General features: G+C 40.7%; 1 protein-coding gene across 1 annotated transcript in view; it reads left to right on the forward strand.

Annotated features, from left to right (window-relative positions):
- The window catches only part of si:ch211-284e13.4 (insulin receptor substrate 1-B), a 31,845-nt gene extending 19,812 nt beyond the window's left edge, over positions 1-12,033 (forward strand). The window contains exon 3 of the mRNA XM_017697672.2: positions 5,908-12,033. Coding sequence (XP_017553161.2) covers positions 5,908-5,915 — 8 coding nt within the window. The 3' untranslated portion in view covers positions 5,916-12,033. The remainder of the gene's footprint in view (positions 1-5,907) is intronic.
- The last annotated feature ends 4,801 nt before the right edge of the window (positions 12,034-16,834 follow it).

The raw sequence follows: 16,834 nt of genomic DNA on the forward strand, positions 1-16,834 counted from the left end.
TTTCTCTTTCTCTCTCTCTCTCTCTCTCTCTCTCACACACTCTCTCTTTCCTTCTCTCTCTCTCTCTTTTCCTTTCTGTCTTTTACTCCGTCTCTCTCCTCGTCTCTCACATTTTCTCTCTTTCTTGCTCTCCCCCTTCTCTCTTTCTTCTTTTCTCTCTCTCTCTCTGTCTTTCTTTGTCTTACTTTCTTTCTCTCCCCTTGTCTTTCTCTCGCTCTCTCTAAATTTGTCCTCTATTTCTCTCTCTTCTCTCTCTCTCTCTTGCTCTCTTTTTTGGTCTCTTTCTTACTCTCACACTCCCTCTCTCTCTCTTTATTGTCTGTTTTCTTAGTTCTTAATCTGTTTTTCTCCTTGTCTCTCTCTCTATATATGCATCTCCTCTTTACATCTCTCTCTCTCTCTCTCTCTCTCTCTCTCTCTCTCTCTCTCTCTCTCTCTCTCTCTCTCTCTCTCTCTCTGTATGGTAGTCAAGGTCAGGGCTGCTCGAGCAGAATGAACAGAAACAGAGAAGGAAAGATGGAGAGGAGGATGAGGGAACGGGTGGAGGTGGAGAGCCACTCCAGACTTGAGCTTGATTCATCCTTTCTTTTGTGAGAGCTTCCTGTGACGGAGGGAGAGAGCGAGGGATGGAGGGGGAGGGAGAGACGTGAGGGTGGATGTTTTTCTGCTGTTCTGCCTGCATGTATATTCACACTCTGACGGATGGATGTCAGTAGCTGTTGTTTGTGTTTGCTGGTGCACAAGTGCAGTGATCGGAAGTCGGTGATTCAGCTGCATTGACTGCAGTGTGTAGAGTCAGAAAATAACTGTATGATAATGTAATAAAAAGCTTGATATTTTGTTCTCATTGTTTATGTTTGAGTTACAGTCACATTTGTGCATTCACACCAAAACAACTGAATCAAATACTAGTCAAAATTCATATTTCTGCACAGCCAGTGCTAATTTAGCCCACCACAGCTTAAAGTTAATGTTCATCTAAACGGAACTTTGTCTTGACAAATGATCAGAACAGTCGTGTGCAAAAGTTTGGGCACCCCAGTCAAATAACATTTCTTGCTGATTTTCTAGCTAAAAAAAAAAGTGAAACGTCCACTACAGAACACACTTCTGCCCAGTTTGGTACACAACGACTGTTATTTACTGAGTTTTATGAGTGTGGGAATGAGATCCTAATGCATGGCCACGACTTGAGATAATTAAGTTGTGGCATGGGAATGAGATAATTAAGTCGTGGCAATGACTTAAAACAGCGTCGGAACGACATCATGCCTTACTAAGTCGTGGCCATGCATTATTTTTATCTATACTTAAGACTTCAGTCTATGCTAAGACACACACACACACGCACACATTTTCTAAGTCGCTTCTCCCTCAGGGTGGCGGGGTCTATGCTAAAATTGAAAAATATAATTTTTTATTATTTTCATGTTTGCTCTCTATATTACTCACGTCCCACTGTCACTACATCCCAGCCTCCGGACTCCATTTCCCAGAACACCCCACCTGACTCCATCGATCTGCTTCACCTGATTACTGATTCATCTCATCTGTTCTGTACAACACCTGAGTGGATTTAGCATAGTACATAAGCCCGGGCTTTAGCATAGGGTCCTTGTGCAGTATTGCTTTTGTTTACAGAGCTTTATTGAGCCTTCCAGTTTGCTAGTTCGCTTTTCTGTGTTTGACCATTGCTTGTTTGTTTTTGACCATGTCTTTTTTGGACTTTCTTCATGGTTACTGTTTTCCTAATCTGGCATTTTACTTTGGACTGGTTGATCCTGATTTTGGATGCTCCTTTTGTTAAAAGGAAGTAAATAATGTTACTTCACTTTCAAGCATCTGAATTCTGTCTGACCTCAACAACTGGATACAAGAGAAATTATGTACATACAGTTGTGGGACTGAGCCGCATCCTCCTCTTATCGCTTTAATAATGATGTCTTGTCTGCTATTTTATCTTAAAAGTGTTTTGAATACACCAAAGTTGTGCCCAGTAAAGTTTTTTTCATTGAAATGAATGGTTTTGGTGTTCATGAATGGTTTGCAGGGCTTTTAAATACGAACGTTCAGTGCCTTTCTGCAATCATCAGCATCAGGTTTACGCTGTTGATACGGCTGATGGCAGACGTTTTGTCACTGTGCCACTGAAAACAGTAGAATATAGGGTTTGCTGTTTGTCTACCACCAACATGTAAAATCTGCAGTACAGAATCCATTTGAATTGAACAGAATCACTGTGAGGTCTTCAGACAGAGTATTTGGCTCATCTGTACATTTTTCTCTCTCTCTGACTGGACCGTGTGTGTGTGTGTGTGTGTGTGTGTGTGTGTGTGTGTGTGTGTGTGTGTGTGTGTGCTCGCAGGTTTGTTCACAGCATTATTGATGGTGGAGGAACAGAAATAGAATACTTTGATGCTTCCTAACAAACATGTCAGAAATGGAGAAAGAAAGGGAGAAACGAAGGACAGAGAGAGAGAGAGAGAGAGAGAGAGAGAGAGAGAGACTGTAAATGAAAGAGACAGACAGAGGTACAAAGACAGAACAGATGAGAAAGAGAGAGTAACAGAGGGGAAAGACAAGGAGAGAGTTAAAGAGAAAGAGAGACAGAAACAGAGAGACAGAGAGATAAAGACAGAGATAAGGGTAGAGAGATAAAGCGTGTAAGAGATAAAGACGGAAAAAGAGCACGATGGAGGTAAAGACAATGAGAGAAGAAAGCAAGAGAGTAAGAAAGAGAAAAAGTGAGACAAAAGAGACAGAGATAGATAAAGGGAGACAGAGAGTAAGAATGAGAAAGAGAGCGCGAGAGAGAGAGAGAGTGATAGAGAGAGAGTGAGAGAGAGAGAGCGAGAGAGAGAGTGAGAGAGAGAGCGAGAGAGAGAGAGAGAGAGAGAGAGAGAGAGAGAGGGAGAGAGGGAGTGAGAGAGAGAGTGAGAGAGAGAGACAGAGAGAGAGAGAGAGAGAGAGAGTCTCCTGCTGGAGGAAATCGCAGAGTGTCAGACAGACCTGTGGAGATCCCAGGGGAGCTGTTCAATAAACACGTTTGTGTGTACTGAGAGACAGACGCACTGAGAGAGAGAGAGAGAGGGAGAGAGAGAGAGGGAGGGAGGAAAAAATTAATAAACTCCTCAAAAGCTGATCAGTCACTTCCTCCTCCACCTGCACTGTGCTCCTCATCTTATTATGGGTCAGCCCAAAACTGTCTATGATCTGTGTGAAGGTGTTCATGGGAGTGAATAAAATCGTGTTTCTGATCAATTAGTTATATATACATATCTATCTCTCTCTCTCTCTCTCTCTCTCTCTCTATATATATATATATATATATATATATATAGACTCATTTGTTCATTCAGTGTACCAAAATAATGGAATCAAACTGGTGAAATGTGAGATTTCATGATGCTTTAAGAATGTGAGTATGTTACCTTGTATTCTCCTGCTTTCCAGTGTTTGCGGACAAAACTGTTGATGTCATGTAGGTTGTCTTATCCACACTGGTATGTGGTTTGCCATAACATCAAGGGTGTGGGTGTGGGTATGTATGCTATAGTGTAAATTGGTAGCAACCGTACAGCACGTTATTAATGTTGTCCATACAGATACTGAATTATACAGTAAAATGACATCTTAAATACATAATAAGCTCATTAACATCTTCACAATTCCTAGAATCTTAGCAACTAGCTTGACATGGAAACATCAGTAGCTAATCAGCAGTCAGACATATTCACCCGCTTACCTTTTCTGTTGTTAAAATGTCACAGTCTTGAATTAATTACAGTTGTTTATTAACAGTTTTAACAATGTTGTAACCCACAAACCCATAGAAGTGTAGCTTTAGGTGCCTTGGAAAATAAGTTACCACATTCTAATGTGGTTTTAGTTTAACATGTATGTATACGTATATGTATATATCAGAAAAACCATGTCAGGAAAATGCCAATTTCTGTTGTTTTCCAGTTTTGGGCTTGTTGTAAATTTCATGATGAATGTACCCAAATGGCCCAAAGTAACTTGGAAAAAAAGTCTGAATACATTGCGATTAAAAGTAAAGCAGTTTTTAGTTCATTTGAATATGTATGATTTGAACCATAAGCTAGATGCTGCTTAGGTGGGCTTCTGCATAATGTACAGCAGCATCACTCTACTCTAATAGTGGCAGATTGGCCAGCTCCTGATGTAGCAAAGCATCTGCATACTACTTACCCAACACTGTCCTTGACCTTTGATCTGAACTTCTTACTATTGAATACATTGTTTTTTTTTACATAGACATAACAGAGACTGTGCTGCCAAAAATCTACTTTTGAGTACACTTTCAAAACTGTGGGCAGAAGGATGCTGAAAATTGCTTTGTTTAATCACCTGACTCACAAAATGGTTTGTAAATTGTGACCCTATTGTGAATATACTATGACATTTATACAAACCCAATGCCACAGTAGTTGAGATAGTTAAATGCTAATGAAAACAGAAAGCAATGATTAGTTATTTCTGATTGACCTGTATTACATTGAAAACAGTACAAAAACGCAACATTTAATGATGTTACCTTATGAACTGTTTTTCATAAATACATACTCATTCCAAGTATGATGCCTGCAACACGTTCCAAAAAAGTTTACCACTCTGTTATATCACCTTTCCTTTTAACAACACTTAATTATCGTTTGAGGACTGAAGACACCGTACTTCATAATGCGCCACATGCTTTCAGTAGGAGACAGGTAGGCCAGTTAAGCACCTTCACTCTAATTGTGCAGCCATCATGTTGCAATGTGCGTGTGTGGCTTGGCATTGTTATGTTGAAGTAAGCATGGACGTTCAGAAGGCAGCATATGTTGTTCCAAAATGTGTTTAGCATCAATGATGCATTTACAGATGTGCAATTTACCCAGTAATACCCCCACCCTGCCCCAATACCATGACAGACTGCCCCAATACCATGACAGATTTTGAACTTTACACTGGTAACAATCTGGATGGTCCTTCACTTCTTTGGCCCTGAGAACACAATGTACATTATTTCCATAACCAATCTGAAATGTCAATTCATCAGACCATAATACACGTTTCCACTGTGGTGTCAGTTCATTTCAGATGAGCTTGAGCCCAGAGAAGTCAGCAGTGTTTCTGGATATTGTTGAAGTGACTTTCACTGTGCATAATACAGTCTTAATTTGCATTTGTGGATGCAGTGACAGACAGTGTTTGGCATCACGAAGGCATGTTGGTTTTTAATGTGGGGCCATCTGAGGGCCCAAGAGTCACAGGCTTTGACTTGTGGCTTTTGGCCTTTTGCTGTTCACATAGAGATGTCTTCAGGTTCCCTGGATGCTATTCCAGATTCCCTTTCCTAGATGCTACTTTTATACCCAAACATGACTGCATCACCTGTTTAAGTCTAACATGAGCTGTATTTACCCCTAACAGCATTAGAACATGCTGATAGGCCTTGTGATACTGCCTTTGGGCACAGCTTCTGTTTATATGTTTGTGGTACACATATATCATGAATATTACTAGCTTGTTAATATTCACACTTAGTTTGGTTCCTTTGTTCTTTATACCATGTCACTTCTATGCTGCCCAAATCATATGTGGTCAACAGCAGTCCTGCAGTCAGAAACTGCTTAGTGACGAATGGGGGTTACAGTCTGTAAATGTCCACAAATATAGTGAAGCTATACGGTTGGCGTTTCTAATAAACTGACTAGTGAGCATAAGTAAAAGATGGATTTCTAATGAAGTGGACAAGGAGTATGATGACCTATTTTCACTAAGAAAATCAAGCCATTTGACCTGGGCTGCTCAAACATTTGCATGGGACTGTGTTTCTAGATGTTTTCACTTGTCATTTTATTCTTAAGGTGACCTTTTGTTTTCTCTTTCTCTTTACAGAGTGTTGATCTCCCTTCTTGCTGGAGAAGAACCAAAAGCTGGTCCATGTCTGCTCCACTGATCTGTGTGTGTGTGTGTGTATGTGTGTAAGTGTGCGTGCGTGCGTATGTGTGTGTGTGTGTCTGTGAGTCGCACAGGTATGGAGGCTTACCCAATGTGACTCACCGTAAGATTTTCATCGCAATCGGTTACAATCGATACAGAATTTGCCAAAAGACTAGTGGTCATATCTCCCTGTGAACACTGAGATGAACAGTCCTTCAGCCAATCAGGAAGGACTACAGCGACTCTGACTGCCAACCAAGAGCCAATGATATTCCTTTTTTCTTCTTTCGTTCATTATGAAATTGAAAAAAAAAATTGTAATACAGATGTTACATAGTCTAATGATAGATGAGATACATATATAGTATACATAATATTGCTGAGAGAAGTATATATGACTTTTTAAAAAGTGCCTCATTTTTGATTGTAGCCATTTTTACACAGGTCCTGATGCGCTCTGTTCGAGGAAAAAAAGCTTTCTGTTTGCCGTCTCGCTTTGTCCGTCACTTTGTGTTCCTGAGAAAGAGTGAGAGAGTGGAAAAGAAAGAGTGAAGAGAGGCAGAGAGAGAGAGAGAGAGAGAGAGAGTGAGTAGAAATGATAATTCAGCGCGAATAGTGTATTAGTTTGTATAATCTGATTGCCTTATTGTGTTTGATGAGGTGTATAGCACTGTAGAAAGGTCAAAGACCATGCTTCATTCCTTTAATTTCCAGTCAAAATGGCCATTTAGCACACGTTATTCACGTTTCTGCTTCAGGTAAAAAAGCAGGAAAAATATATTTAACAGAAATTTACACAGAAGCCTCAACAACTAATTATAATATCAGATACTTCAGTATTTAGTGTGTGCACTGTTTGCATTTATCACAGCTTCCATTCTTTTCAGGAGTCTTGCTTTCAGGCTTTTCAAAGAAATCGGCAGGCATTAATTTTCCACACCTCAAGTTCAGTCTTAGAAGTTGGTTGCACTTTCTGGGGTTTGAATGCTTCTTGACAGCTACACATCCTTTCAGACTCATAGTGTTGCCCTCTCACAGAAACACCTGTGGAATTTTTGAGATCTCAGTCAAGAGTGGAGCTTGATTTTCTCCTCTCTCTCAAAGATGAAAGCTATAAGTGCTGATGAGGACAGTTTTGATGCTTTGCCAGGTCTTGCAGGTGATTGCTAGGAATCCCATTTTCTTCTTCATATTACTTTTTTGAACTTCAGATCAGAAAATTGATTTTTTACATATTTTCATGCAAGTGGATTATCTTATATATAATCTTCTCAGAAATATCACCTGAAAAATGAACAATTTATACTTAGTGGCTGTTTTGATTGGAAATTAAAAAAGTAAAGGGTGTCTCTGCCTTTTGCACAGTATTGTGTGTTTGTGTGTGTGTGTGTGTGTGTGTGCTTGATGAGCATCATCTTAGCCTCAGCCATGCTGTGCCTCTATACTCAAACTCAATAACCTTAAATCATACACAAACAGACACTGACAGACACACACACGCATACACACACATACGCACATACACAAAACAACCATACAGCAAGACCTCAAACTGTCTGCCTATATTGCAGTACTCTAACTCATAAGCACTTGGAGAACAGTACCATTATCCTCAATAGCATGGCGGCATCAGCTGACCGGCTGCACTCAGATGTCTTGAGAGTCTGAATAAGAGATTATTTTGTGTGTGTATGCATGCATGTGTGCGTATGTGAGTGTGTGAGTCTCCACTTATATACGGGCAGTCAAAAAGAATTGCTCAGATAGGGATGTGCAATATGAATAAAACACTAATGTTGCAGTTATATTACTAAATATCGCAATTCTGAAATACAGATTGCAATCTATATTAAAATACATTGGAATCAACAATGAGACCTTGGTGTAAAGATTGAATCACATTAGGGCTGCATGGTGGGGACAAAATATTACTACTTCTATTATGTTTCTGAGTATTGTGATACACCTTGCAATTTATTGAAAAAGGACTTGAATCACGGTCCTGCGCTGTTTTAACCCAAATAATTTACTTATATTGGATTTTGTTGGAATGCACATTTGGAACGGATTAGTCAAGATCTTCACAACAGGCAAACCTTTTGAAATCAATAAACAATACGCTGGACAGCCCCAGTTGCACGTTGCACTAAATAGCCAGGGGGTAAAGTCTTATCTGTAAAGGTCCAGTGACTGGCAGGTTTTTCTTTCAGTCAAGCAATAGCATTTGTGAGCCAGCTGATGACCTATCCATAATTCAAATGTGTTCTTTCATAGCAACAACTGCTAGGTTGGACAAGCTTTCCAGGACATTAGCAAAAACACATTCTACCAATTGATAAATAGTGTGAAAATAATAATAATAATTAATTGAATTTATACAGTGCCTTTTCTCAAAGTAAAGGACGCTTTACAACTACAACCAAACTACATTCCTGACAGCCAACAGTGTGACAGTGTGAAGACCCTCTACCTGTGACCCAGTCAAGCTTTGGCAAAGTTGAGTGAATTATTTCAGCCCATGGTCCTGTCAAACTTTACTGCTATGGTACGAAGTATCTCTGCTCATGGCCCAGTTAAGGTTTGGCAATGTGGAGTGTGAAATTAAGTTCTCGACCTGTGGCCAAGTCAAGTAGGAAGTGTCGCAATCAAACTGTGCTGACACAATACAAAATCTCGACCCGTGGCCCAGTTAAATTCTACTGTCGCAGTACGATCCTTAGGCCTGTGGCCCAGTCAAACTCAGCCATTGTGGTCTCGGCCTGTTTCTCATTTATTTCAACAGGATCTCTCACAGCAATCTATAAATCTTGTCCAACCTAGCAACGATTACAGTTACTACAAGAAAACGCATTTGTGGGTGGAGCATAGATGGGCCAATTTCGTGAAAGGAAACCTGCAGCTTCACCTGCCATTGATTTGACAAACCTAATCCATTCACTAACCGTGCTTGTCTACTTTCTATATCTTTTGTCTTTATGGTGCACATCAGAGCTATTGTTTTTTGACTGCCTGTGTATTAGCTCATAGTTTTTATTAGCCAGGGTAACTACAATGTATTAATACGCAACATAGAGTAATATTCTACAGTTTTACTCTATATATCACACACACACTCGCACGTCTTTCAGTGTTCAGATAAACACATTACAGACAGGCGTGCAGTTCTCAACTGACAGTGACACGTTCAAGTGCCTCCTCTACTCAGCTGCAGTTCAAATCACCCCAGTCTGACCAATACTGACAATTACACACTCACACCCACACTCAGCCGGACTGTGGTCCTGCACATCCACGGAAAAAACAGCTATACGAATAAAATATAGGACAGTTGTAACTGACCTAAAGGCAAGGGTTGTATTTACATATATATTATTCATGTGAAACTGATGTACACTTTCAGAACCAAACCAGATTCGAAGCATACATTTTTTTTCAGAACATCAAATAGCCTGATGTTCTGAATAAGATATTTTCTACATGCACAAAAATACACTAGCTTTACGATGGTCTTACACACCCACCCCCCATGCACACACAGCTGGGCCACAGATGCTAAACAGTGAGGGATTAAAGTTAAATCTGTTTCAGTCCCACTGACTGATGGCTTTATGTCCTGTCTCTGGACTTTAGAGCTCTCTATACATGCACACACCAATATTCCACTTTGTTTATACACACCGGGCCTCTTTAACGTGCATGTTTCCTTCATCCTGCTACTCTCGTTGTTTTCGAATGCTAATTTTTACGCTAAGCCTGTGGGCGTCCGAAGGAGTGCTTTAAAACGTTGAGCTCACATCGGAACAGGGTCTTTTTGTGAAGCTGAGACAGCGGTGCCTCTCTGAAACTCCTCTAGCTCCACTTTCCCCACTTTGCTGACATTTTGTAGCATGGCCGTACGTTTTTCCTAACGGATATTTTTCTTAGATCTTAGCTTTTTTAACTGCTTCTTTCGACTCAATGGTTTTTGACTGCCTTTGCACTTTTCTAACAGATGTATTTCAGTTCTCCCATGTTATAAGTTGCAAAGAACAAGTTGCGCCAATCTCAGTGCCAATACCTTTTTATGTATTTACTCACAGATCAACACTAATTTGTGCATACTGGATTCAGAGAGCCAGGCATTAACGCTTTCTAAGATCAGTCATTTTTCAAAAGCATTTTTTTATCTGTAAGTGGTCAAATGCTCATGTCTTAGACTTAGAAACAAACTAGCAGATGCCATGAAGGATATAAGCGGCTATAAACACTTGAAGGGGATTTTGACTTATTGAGCAAAACTTTCTGCAAAATTAAAATGTTGAGATGTAAACAAAGTCATTCAGAGTGGTTGATGTGAAATGGTTAATGTAGAGAAACTCACTGACTTGGACTTCTTTACAGGGGTTGTGATAGAAACCAGGGGTCACAGTGTCTACAACACAAGTATAGTCGTTTTATTTACCATCTACAATGACCAGCGAACCTACACACATTTTTATATGTAAAGTTGATAATGGTACAATAGTGGTAAATACATTAAAAACACCCTGCAAGTAACTCTTTACTATGAGATCAGGCAGGATATTGATAACCTTTTAATGGAATAGTTTTCTGTGAGGGAGCTTTTAGAGGCATTATACTATTTTTAGACCTCTGGTTCCTATCACCACCACTGTAAAGAATTCTGATACTTCAGGTTTATCTACAGTGAAGTGCTTCACATCCAACCACTCTGAATGATTTTGTTTATACCTTGAATATTCATTTATACAGAAATTTCTCTTTACTGTGACTGCCTTAGGACAAGCACATGGTCCTAGCTTATAGTGGTTACAAATCCTGAAGAAGACTCTGCACTCACGGCTTATTCATTTCATTTGTCATCTTGCGTCTCTACTGATGGCAAACATCTTCTTCCTTCCGTTCTGGATTAAAAGAAGAGCCAGGTGGTCCTGCTTTGCATGGGATGGACTTAAAGAACCCCATTGCCTTTTTCTTCACTACAAAAACTAGACTTAAGCCCTCTTAAACCCATCAGGGGGGCTGGCCACCAAAACATCTCAAACTTAAATGAACGTGTGTGTGAGGTGTGAGTGACTCGGTCTGTCTCTCTGGTCCTCAGTGTGTGTGCTCTGTGCTCTTGCGATGTGTGTGTGTGTGTGTGTGTGTGTGTGTGAGGTTGTGGCCACTGTCTGATTACTTTAATCTCTCTTTTATTGCCTTATTGTCTGTATTAGCTCTCACGTAATACACGGCAGCTGTAAAAAATGACGCTTTGCATTCTAGAACAGTCGGAATTCTGTTAGAGTCCTTATTCTAGAGCATTTGGAATTCCTCCTGAGCCTTTGGTTGGAACAGTCGGGATTCCAGCTGAATCTTCATTCTGGAATGTTTGGAGCAGTTGGAATTCCACCCGAGTCCTTATTCTACAAATGGTCGGAATTTTGATCAGAATTGAACATTTGAACAGGAACAGTTGCGATTCCTCCTTCTTAAGAAATAAAGATGCCAAGAAGGGTTCTTTGGATGCTGAACCGCTTTTGGTTCCCTAAAGCAGAGGCTCTCAAACTGGTCCACAATGGCCCACGTTTTTTGCTGTATCCCTATGCAGACAGGTAGGAGCAAGAATTGGGACTGTCTAGGAGGCTCTGAGGAGTAGTTTGAGAACCGTTGCCCTAAAGAACCTTTCAACTGATGGTAATGTAAAGAAATATTTTTATAAAAAGAAGTTCTGCACCTATAATCGGGTTTTCATAATGCTAAACATTCGAGAACCATTTGAGAACCTTAATTTTTAAGAAACAGTTTGTACAGTTGGGAATTCATCTGGATCTTCATTTTTTGAGCAGTTGGAAGTTTTTACTCTGGAATGGTTGGAATTCTACCTGCTTCGTCAATCTAGAACTGTTGGAATGGTTGGAATTCTGCCCGAGTCTTCATTCTAGAACAGTTTGAGTCTGAAGATTCCGTAGTCTGGTTATGTGTAGAAAATTGCGTGTCTCTGGCCTTCGATCTGTGGAGCAAAACTGCAGTGATGTAGAAATATGGCTAAGGCCTCTGTATACTCCAGAAAAACAAAGAAAATGAAAAAATAGTAATAAAGGAAAAGAAAGAAAGCATTGGCTTTCTCAAAGCACCTGCCATTTGTTGGAAAAAGGGTTTGATATGTACAATCAGGGTACTGTTTATGGAGATTTATCCTACTAATATATATATATATATATATATATATATATATATATATATATATATATATATATATATATATATATATGTAGTAATATGAAGAATTCAATGACAATGATGTATAAAGAAGTCTAAAGAGAGTACTAAAGGGTTTGGGAAGTGTAGTTCTGTGTATAAGGGGGAAATGGTTGGGATTTGGGTGGGCATGGGGCTTGTATGGAATGACTATGGTAGAAATTTCTGTTCAATTCAGAAATTCCTTCATGATTATTGCCTGTGATGTAGACAATGTCACTTTGTTTTATGGAAAAAAGGTGAAAAAGAAAGGAAAAAAACGGATATGTGTCGTGTATTATTTCACCACAGTTCTTTTCTTAAACAGGAATCCCACTGATTTTTCAAAATTTCTGTGTAATTAAATTGATGTAAACAATGATGTAAACAAAGTCGTGCTGAATGATTTTTAATACCGTTCTGGAAAACCTGCAGAGCTAGAATTATTTACAATGGAAATGGTAGGAACCAGACTTCCCAAACGTTTAATGACTTCAAAGGCTAAATCACAGGATGTTACTACAGGAAATGGTTACTTATATGGTGCCAGATGGCTGAGACTAGTTGAAAAGCTTATAGATTTGACAGACTGCAATTTATATTTTTAATCATACCCAACGTAAAAAACAAGGTTGTCTTAATTAGTTTTAAGTGGGAAGATGTAAGACAGATCTGGTGAATTGTCTGTAGATGAGCCAGATCAATCAGAAGCAAACAATGTAGATACTGGTCTGCTTGGACCAAAACTTAGGGCAATTTCAATTTGAGTTAAAATCAGTTAGAAAAATCACAACTAGATATTTTACCCAAATCGTTCAGCCCTAAATTCATCATTATCAACTTCACTTAGAAAAAAGACGGGTAGATTCACAGGTCATTTCAAAATTGTTCATATAAAAACTATATTTGCATTGTGATCACTGAAACCTCTGGTTCCTATCACCCCCACAGTAGAGACAATCCGATGGGTGAGTTTCTCCGCAACGAACCATTTCACATCAAACCACCCTGGATGACCTTTTTACACCTCAGCAACTCATTTGCTCAGACATTTTGGGAAATCAGTGGAATTCCCCTTTAAGAAGGTGTGTGTGTGTGTGTGTGTGTGTGTCTGTCTGTCTGTCTGTCTAGACAGAGACCCCCTTCTAGATGTCCAGGGATAAGCCACCTACTGAGCGTCCTGACGGTAATAGACAGACGGAGTGTGTGTGTGAGTGTGTGTGTGTGTGTAACTCTTTCTTCAAAACTGTCAGTACACACACACAATTACCTTCTACACGCAGTGTGTGTGTGTGTGTGTGTGTGTGTGTGTGTGTGTGTGTGTGTGTGTGGTTTTGCTCCTGAGGACACCGTGTGGTTTGACTGAGGAAAAACAGGCAAACCCTAATTGGTATTTTTCAGACGTGAAGAAAACAAGCAGACTTGCCTTCCCAGCCACGCCACGACTTCCCACGGCCTCCAAATTTCCGTTCCACCTTAAATGGCACCTTAAATCTCTCTCTCTCTCTCTCTCTCTCTCTCTCTCTCTCTCTCTCTATATATATATATATATATATATATATATTTAGAAAGAGAGAGAGAGAGAGAGATGAATGTATAATGAGAAATTGTAGTCAGCATTCAGACATGTAAAGACACGTCATCTACTAATATTTGCATAAATTTGCATACTCATAAGCCAAAAATCGATCCTTTGGATGATGTTATCATCAAAATGTTTTGGTGGTCAAGACGCTCGTTAGATTTTACAGATTTTATAGATTTTATCGTTTGATCAGGAAAACACAATTTACTGTTACTGTAAATCTCCAGGTCAGTTTTAGTACAGAATCTAGCACAAATCTAACTACTAGGCAATCCTTCTGTAAAATCCCTCCGAAGAGGATTAGGAATCGTCATGTAAAATCTCCTGACTGCAGGTGTTCTATAAGCTGAGGTTTTTGATCATGAACATAGTGAAAAGCTGTTGAGAGAAGGTTTAGAGAAAACCGGTGAGAAACCAGTGAGAAGTTAGAAGACACCGTCTGTGTGAACGCTGTCACTGGCACAAAGGAAAGAGACCCATTGAGCTCCTCAGGCAGCCTGTGGTCCCCCCGGGAAGCAGGCATTTCAGCCATATCTGTCGTGAGGTGGTTGTGCCGGGATCAGAATCATTTCTGTCTGTACCTTCTTCCCTTTTTCTTCCAGCCTCACTTCCTTCATGAGCTTCATTGGTCACTAAAATCCTACAGCAATGTGCAGTGAAGAACAACAACAGAGGTGATGTTGATCGAAATGAAGCTCATTCTCATTTAATAAAGCTGCACTGCTGCCTCTGCATGAACTCCGTGTATATTAAATATGATTCAAAGCAGGTGATGCACGATTATTGCTGCACACACTCAGTGCTGACGCTAGAAATCGGATAAAACTAAGGCTATGGCGCCACCTGGTGTTCAAAACGAGCATAAACCCTGCAGAATACCCCTTCTGACCATAGAACTGCCCATCTCTAGCTCTGGTTCAGTGCCCTATCAGTCAGTGGTTCTCAGTCCTGGTCCTGAAGTCAGGGCCGTTTCTGAACATTTGGAAACCCCCTGAAACTTCCCCCAACGCATTAATATTATTTTGGATACAAGATTTGAAATAATTTACTTGGAAAATTGCCACCAGGATCCGACAGCATACCAGGTAGAGTGCTCAGAGAATGCACCAAAAAGCTGGCTGATGTTCTCATGGACATATTCAACATCTCTCTGAGCACTGCAGTCACTCAAACGTGCTTCAAGTCCACCATCATCATCCTTGTGCCGAAGAAGTCTCCAGTGTCCTGCCTCAATAACTACCGTCCCGTTGCACTCATTCCCATCATCATGAAGTGCTTCGAGAAGCTTGTCATGAGGCACATTAAAGACCAGCTTCCTCCTTCACTGGACCCACTGCGATTTGCATATCGCCCCAACCGCTCAACAGATGACGCCATCTCCACCACACTCCACCTGGCTCTCTCTCACCTAGACAATAAAGACACCTACGTCAGAATGCTAGTCTTCAGGTCAGCGTTCAACACCATCATTCCTCAGCAGCTGATTGGAAAACCGAGCCTGCTGGGCCTGAACACTTCCCTCTGTAACTGGATCCTGGATTTCCTATCTGAGAGACCTCAGTTAGTCAGGATAGGAAATAACATCTCCAGAACCACCACACTGAGCACCAATGCCCCTCAGGGCTGTGTGCTCAGTCCACTGCTGTTTACTCTGCTGACTCACAACTGTAGTGCAAAGTACAGTTCAAACCACATCATCAAGTTTGCTGATGACACGACTGTGGTGGGTCTGATCAGCAAGATCGACGAGTCATTGTACAGAGAGGAGGTGCAGCAGCTAACAGACTGGTGCGGAGCCAACAGTCTGTCTCTGAATGTAGACAAAACTAAGGAGATGGTTGTTGACTTCCGAAGAGTGCAAGGTGACCACCCCCCACTGTACATCACTGGCTCTGCTGTGGAAATCATCAGGAGCTGTGTCCACATCACAGATAACCTCACCTGGTCCATCACCACCAACTCCATAGCCAAGAGAGCCCTCCACTTCCTGCGGAGACTGAAGAAGGCTCATCTCCCCCCTCCCATCCTCACCATGTTCTACAGGGGGACTGTGGAGAGCATCCTGAGCAGCTACATCATTGCTTGGTTTGGGAATTGCACCACCTCAGACCGCAAGACCCTACAGCATATAGTGAGGACAGCTGAGAAAATCATCGGGGTCTCTCTTCCCTTCATCATGAACATCTACACCACACGTTGTATCTGGAAAGCCACTAGCATTGTGGACAACCCCATCCATCCCTCACACTGACTTTTTTCACTGCTGCCGTCTGGCAGAAGGTACCAGAGCATCCGTGCCACCACTGCCAGACTCTGCAACAGCTTTATTCTTTCTACAGTCACCATTCTCAGTACCAAGCACCGGCTAGTGGGTATAAAGCCCTCCACAATTGGAGGCTGTGTAGCAGTGGAGCTGTGTTCTCTGGAGTGATGGAGCCCTACCTTTGGGATGAGTTACATCTCATAAGAGCACCTAACATTTCGAATGCTGTTATGGCTGAATGCAACCCAATCCTCACAACAATGTTGTCATAAGATATTTTATGAAAACTACACACTCGTAAGTACGTGACCTGAAGCAGCTGCATGAGAAAGCGAAAGTAACATGAAGTTTTTGGTGTTGCGTTGTTTTTGCGGTCGGTTTTCATTTTCAACCGTGTTTTCAACCGTGACCCACTAAAAAGCGTAATACTGTGAGATATTTTCAGGAATATTATAAATGAATAGCTAATAATCACAGATCTGACTCATTTGGTTCCGCCAGTAAGTTTTAAATGTACATAATGTGTCTATTTGCTACAGAACTGTAATGAGGCTAAACCATGTTTTCTCCTTTTATCACCATCGTCAATCTCTCTTTCTGGAAATCACCATGATGAGTAAGTCATATTTACACCTGCACACTGTAGTAGACTTCATGAGCATTCTTGACCATGTTACTGATACACCTGCACCAGACTCTGATAATACAATCTATGGCTCTGCAAGACAAGCCAGTCCATATCTATCAATGAGAAGCCTCTCACAGCATTCATGCAGGTTTTCCATGTTTAGTTTTCTTTCTTCTTGCCAACTTTG

Source organism: Pygocentrus nattereri, chromosome 23 (assembly GCF_015220715.1).
Source record: "Pygocentrus nattereri isolate fPygNat1 chromosome 23, fPygNat1.pri, whole genome shotgun sequence".
NCBI classification, from domain to species: Eukaryota; Metazoa; Chordata; class Actinopteri; order Characiformes; family Serrasalmidae; genus Pygocentrus; species Pygocentrus nattereri.